This window comes from Nicotiana tomentosiformis, chromosome 11 (genome assembly GCF_000390325.3).
Source record: "Nicotiana tomentosiformis chromosome 11, ASM39032v3, whole genome shotgun sequence".
NCBI lineage: Eukaryota > Viridiplantae > Streptophyta > Magnoliopsida > Solanales > Solanaceae > Nicotiana > Nicotiana tomentosiformis.
Window position 1 is genome coordinate 55,624,913 of NC_090822.1, and position 6,172 is coordinate 55,631,084.

Sequence of the window (6,172 nt, forward strand, 5' to 3'; positions counted from 1 at the left end):
ATTTTGAGTTTTAGCGTTTCATTAGGTGGTTTGAGACTTTTTGTAGCTTTATATGATATATTATGACTTGAGTGTATGGTCGATTTTGGTTTTTGAGTGATTGGGGTTGATTTGGAAGAATAACTCTTGATTTAGAAGTTTTAAGTTGGAAGAGTTGACCAAGGTTTGACTTTTGGGAAAATGGACTCGGAATCGGGTTTTGATTGTCCCGATTGGTTCATATGATGATTATGGACTCGTACGTATATTCGGATTTGGTTTCGTAGGTTCCTAGAAGAATTCGACACTATTTGTCGAAAGTTGGCAATTTGAAAACTTAAGAGTTCATAAGTTTGACCAAGAGTTGACTTTGATGTTATTGGATTCCAATTGGTGTTCCGACACTTTGGATAGGTCTATATATTTGAATTGAATTCGTGTGCAAAGTTTAGAAGTAATCCTAAATGTTTAAGATTCGAACACTCTTTTGAAGTGTTTGAGCCTCGATTCATTGTTTTGATGTTTTCATGGGTGTTTTGAGGCTTTGGATAAGTTTGAATAATATATTTGTACTTGTTGGTATGATTGGATGGGGTCCCGAGGGGCTCGGGTGTGTTGTGGATCATTGGTTGAAAGACTAGTTAAGTTAAGGATTTGGAGTTTGATCATGGTCAATAACAAGTTAAGATGACCTCTTTTCGGTGTTTTGAGTGTGTGAGCCGGTTCGTAGTATATTTTATTATTGAAATGCATATATGATTTGTGTTCGGGAGGTTCCGAATGAGTTTGGGTGCTAAAACGAAGATTTTTTAATTGCTGGTTTTTTTAGTGTAAATAATTACAAAAATACCAGTTATGTCCCTAAAATTTTCAGACTTCCTTTAAACTTTAAAATATCATAATTTTAAATTCAAATTGGGTAATTCAAATGGCTATCTTGGTAGTATAGGATGAACACATAAGGAAACCCTAAGCTTTAGCGATAGGCAAAAAGAGACGACTGCACACGAAGCTATCGTGAAGCCATTAATGGCTGCTCCGGCCACTGACCAGCCTCCTCTGCGCGATTAGTAAAACTTACAATATTAAATGCTGCCATGCAGGCGTCGACTCACGTAACCCTAAAACTAATTGAGTATCTTCATGGAAAGCCCATTGTACGTTGGAAGAAGAATGAAGTGAAGCAATCCATAGCCCAGCAAGGATTACAATTGGCTGTTCTTGGCAAGTTTTCTTATGGCAAACCAGTTATTCAAGAACTATGCAAGGCAATACCAATTCAATATGAACTGAAGGGTCCTTGTTCTATTGGTTTGATCGAGGATAGTCATGTTCTTATCAAGCTTTCATTAATGGAGGATTATATTCAATTATTGTCGAAGCCATCCTTTTATTTAAAAGTTCAAGGAGATATGTGGCAGATGAGATGCACCAAGTGGAATCCATGGTAGAAACCTGAAGAAAAAACTCCTATAGCCATAACATGGATATCCTTTCAAGACTTGCCTCCCAACTTCTTTGGTAAGGAGTTCGTATTTTCTTTGGCTAGGGCAGTTGGAATACCTTTACATGTTGACTTGGCTACACAAAATGGTACACAACTTAGTTGTGCTAAGGTTAAGGTGGAGGTAAATTTATTATCCGATCTTCCTCAAAGAATCAAAATCGTAGAGGAGGAGGATGAGACAGGACCAGAAGAATCAAAGTGGATTAAAATTAGGTATAACTACATGCCTAAATATTGTAAAACTTGTAAAAAATAAGGGCATAAGGAGAGTGAGTGCTGGGTAGTTAATCCTGAGCTTAGGCAATTTGAAGAAACTGTAGTTGAAGAGGGCAAAGGAAAGGAGCAGGTTGGTACTGCGACAGCTACTACAAAAGTTCTAACTAGTGGTAAAGTCCTGGGAAAATCACTTTCTAATACTGCTAGGCAAGAATGGATACGAAAGAGGAAGAATAAATATCAACGAGATAAAAGAGGGCACATTATTGATGAAACGGTGGGTAAAGAGGTGATCAATGTGGAGGATAAGGTCAAGGAGCAAGGTATGTCAACAAAGAATAAATTTGCTACTTTAGAAGTTAAAGAAATTGACCAACCAACATTGAGAATCACTGATGGAAAGGGAGATGATAAGGGCAAGGAAAAGGAAAAGAATCAACTGGAAAACGAATCAAACAAAGCAAAGGAGAAGAATCACTTGAAAAAGGTTAGAGATTCCAGCTCTAATCCTAAGGAAACTGGGATTACTTTAGAGGCAAAGGAAAGTACTTCAAATCCTTCTCGAGAAGGGGTTCATAAGGAGGCAGCTGTTTCAAACCCTAATCCCAAGGATATTGGGAATGAGGTCGATATAAAAAAAAAGAAAGAACAGTAACTGGGTTGCTATAAGGTTTGGAGCTGCTCGTAAAGACATCAATGTTATCACAAATTACTCATGCCAAGAGACACCTTCACAAACAAGAGATGATTGTTCAAGGGGATTGGGAGCTACTGAAGCTACAAGTGATAGAAGAGCATCATGGGGGGAAGAAGTAGAGGAGCTGGAGATCAACTATGAAGCTGAAAAAAAATGCAAAAAATAATGCCCTAACTAGCAACCTACAAACAAAGCAACAAGGTGGTTTTGAAGAACTTGCTATAGGAAACTCTAGTGCAGGAAACTAAGGTTGATGTTTTATAAACAACCACAATGCAACATACAACAGGGTCAATTGGAGTAGGTAATGGGTCATCTAAAGAAGCTAGAAGCAATGAGGGAGCAGGTGGAGAAGGTACAATGATGAATAAAAGCAATGGAACAGTGAACCCTAACATAACTAGGCAGGTATCTTCCACAGCTGCAGCTCAAGCGATTGATGAATTAGGAGTAGGACCTATTGACAACACTCATACAAGGGTCTTAGATGAGTTAGTGGGGTCAGAGCATCAAACAGTTACTGGTAAGATGGGTGATCTCAATGGAACAGTAAATTCTGCAATTGGTGCAACAATGACTCCTAGTCTAGGGTCAGTTTATGAGCTTCAATTCATGGCTATTAAGGAGGCTATTTGTGATAAAGAGCAGAGCAGGCAAGTGATAAATCAGGAGCAAATTAAGCAGTCCATTATTCATAAAGCCTCAGGTGCTATTGAGGCAGTTGCCGTAGCTTGTGCCTCAGGTGTTGCGCAACCAATGCAGATTCAGATCAATGTGCTATTAGTGTCACCTAATCAGATTCTACACGACATTATCAAACACAATGTGGTACCTATGGATATTCAGAATACAGTGTTAGGGCAAGTGCAGTTTGAGGATGAAGGTAAAGATGAGTCTGTTGCTGGCAACTTTAAGTCAATAACTAGGGAGGCAGATCTTTCTCCTAGAGTTGGAGACAAGAGCTGCAAGAAAGGAAAGAAGCAAGGATAGCATAAAGAAGTAAATCAACCTAAAAGAATTTTGCCCAAGAGGTCAGTATGACAAACCCAATGATGATCAAAGCTTTGATTTGGAACATAAGGCATGTGAAGACTCAACAGGCCTTCCAGAGGGTGATCAATATGCAAAGGGAATTTGGATTCTTTGTGGTTGCTTTGATGGAGCCATTTCAGAATTCTAGACACATTCAAAGATATAGAAGAAGACTCAATATGGAGGTTGTTTTTGCTAAGCTAAATAGGAAGATTTGGTTGTTTTTTGATGCTATAGTAGTATGGGAAATAGTCATGGACACTCATCAGCAAGTTACTATCAAACTGTATCACCAGGACATTAGCCAACACATTATGTGTACTTTTGTATATGTTAAATGTTCTTCATTGGAGAGATTGGAGTTGTGGGATAGTCTTTATTACCTTGCAAGTGATATGGAGTTGCCTTGGATGGTAGGTGGGGATTTTAATGTGTTGCTTCATGAGGATGAGAAGATAGGTGGGCTTCCAGTCCATCCTCCTGAGTATGAAGACTTTGCATTTTGTGTGAATTCAAGTAGGCTGTTTGATCTAGGCTACAAGGGTAGTCCCATCACTTGGTGAAATGAAAGACCAAATTGCAGAATGTATTTTCAAGAGGTTGGATAGAATCCTTGTGAATTTGCCTTTCCAGAATTTGTTCCCAACTATTAAAGTTGAACACCTAATCAGAATTGGCTCAGGTCATGCTCCCTTGTATATGAGTTATGGTGAACAACGATCTAACTATATTAAGCCTTTTACGTTCTTAAACTTCTGGGCTAAGCATGAGAACTTTAAAGAGGTTGTGAGGCAGAATTGGTTTGCAGACTTCCTTGATGATCTTTTCCTCATGTTCAAATAGAAGTTGAAGAGGGTGAAGGCTGCATTGGCTAAATGGAGCAAGAATACCTATGGAGATATTTTCAAGCAACTTGCAATCAGGGAAGATATTGTAAGGGTGAAGGAGATGCTATTTGAAGAAGAGCCAACTGTGGAGAATAGAATTGTTTTACAAAAAGCTCAAGCTGAATTGAAGAGTTACCTAAGTATTGAAGAGCAATATTGGAAGCAGAAGGCTGGTATAACATGGTTCACTGAAGGAGACAGGAACACTAGATTTTTTTACAATTATGTAAATGGCAAGAGGAAAAAACTACAGCTGAAGAGGATTCAAGACAACAATGGAGCATGGGTTGAAAATCGAAAGGCTTTGGCTAAGGCTGATGTGGAGTTCTATGAGAGACAGTTCACACAAGAGGAAGATCCTGCAGATTTATCTTTGCTAGCTAATGTACCTACCATGGTGACAGGGGAGCAGAATTTTTAACTTGTAGATATCCTACTATGGAAGAAATGAAACAAGCTGTGTTTGAACTTAGTGGAGAAAGTGCTAGTGGTCCACATGGATTCACTGGTACCTTTTATAAAGAGTGTTGGGAGATCATTGGCAAGGACATTTATGATATGGTGCTACACTTCTATGGGGGAGCTGTATTGCCTAAATCTATTACTCACACTAACCTAGTGCTGCTGCCAAAGAAGCCTATGTTTCAAACTTTCTTAGATTTGAGGCCTATAAGCTTAAGCAATTTCATTATCAAAGTGATATCAAGAGTGCTTGGCAGAGTTGAATGACTATGAGAAGATTTCAGGGCAGTTGATCAATAAGGCAAAGAGATTATATTATATGCACTCTAAGGCAGCCAATGCACTGTTCCAAACAGTTGGGGATCTCACAGTCTTCACTAGAGGTGCATTTCCTATTACTTATCTAGGATGCCCTATATTCTATACCAGGGGGAGGAAGGACTATTATGATGATCTTATTAAAAAAGTGAAGGCTAAATTACATTCTTGGAAAGGGAAGCTGTAATATTTTGGAGGCAAGGCTGCTTTGATAAGTGGTGTTCTTCAAAGTATGCCTATAAACATGCTCTCAATACTAAATCCACCTAAGAATATCATAGAACATTTACATAAACTATTTGTAAGGTTCTTTTGGAGTACAAAGGAGGAAGGGAGAAGCAGGCATTGGGTATCATGGCATGAGTTGTGTCTTCCAAAGGAGGAAGGAGAGCTGGGTTTAAGATCATTGTTTGATGTCTCCAAAGCATTGTTTGCAAAGCTGTTGTGGAGGTTTAGGACCATAAAGTCTTTGTTGTCAAATTTTATGTGGAATAAATAATGCAAAAAAGAGTTGCCTACAGTAGTAACCTCAAAAAATCTCCAGATTTTCAGCCATCTGTTCTTGAACAAAAATGGTTCGAAACTCGTCGGAAACTCACCCGAGCCCCTCGGGGTCCCAAACCATATATGCACATCAGTTCAAAAACTTAATACGAACTCGCTCGCGTAATGAAAATACTAAAATAACACCTAGAACTACGAATTGGACACCAAATCAAATTAAATTTTTAAGAAAACTTATAGAATTTCTTTTTTAACAACCGGACGTCTGAATCACGTCAAACTAGCTCCGTTTCTCACCAAATTTGGCAGACAAGTTATAAATATAGTAATGGAGCTATACCAGGTTCTGGAACCAAAATACGGACACGGTATAAATAAAGTCAAACATTAGTCAAATCTCTTAAGTCATTAAACCTTTAATCTTAAAATTTTGACAACATGCGATAACTTAAGGTAGGGACCTCCGAATTCGATTACAGACATACGCCCAAGTCCCAAATTGCGATACGGACCTACCGAAACTATCAAAATACTGATTCGGGTTCGTTTGCTCAAAATGTTAACCAAAGT

At 38.5% G+C, this 6,172-nt stretch overlaps 2 protein-coding genes across 2 annotated transcripts; both read left to right on the forward strand.

Annotated features, from left to right (window-relative positions):
• The first annotated feature begins 3,436 nt into the window (after positions 1–3,436).
• On the forward strand, positions 3,437–3,994 carry LOC104114055 (uncharacterized). The gene has a single exon (XM_009624401.2). The coding sequence runs from the start codon at positions 3,437–3,439 to the stop codon at positions 3,992–3,994; it is 558 nt and encodes a 185-aa protein (XP_009622696.2).
• A 1-nt stretch (position 3,995) lies between these two features.
• On the forward strand, positions 3,996–4,739 carry LOC138901473 (uncharacterized). Its single transcript, XM_070189241.1, has 2 exons — positions 3,996–4,214; positions 4,275–4,739. Exons 1-2 carry the CDS (start codon positions 3,996–3,998, stop codon positions 4,737–4,739), a joined length of 684 nt encoding a protein of 227 aa, XP_070045342.1.
• The last annotated feature ends 1,433 nt before the right edge of the window (positions 4,740–6,172 follow it).

Coding starts and splice junctions, on each gene's coding strand:
- LOC104114055 (XM_009624401.2), top strand. CDS start 3,437: ATGACAAACCCAATGATGATCAAAGCTTTGATTTGGAACATAAGGCAT.
- LOC138901473 (XM_070189241.1), top strand. CDS start 3,996: ATGAAAGACCAAATTGCAGAATGTATTTTCAAGAGGTTGGATAGAATC. Junction 4,215..4,274: donor AGCATGAGAACTTTAAAGAG/GTTGTGAGGCAG, acceptor ATGTTCAAATAG/AAGTTGAAGAGGGTGAAGGC.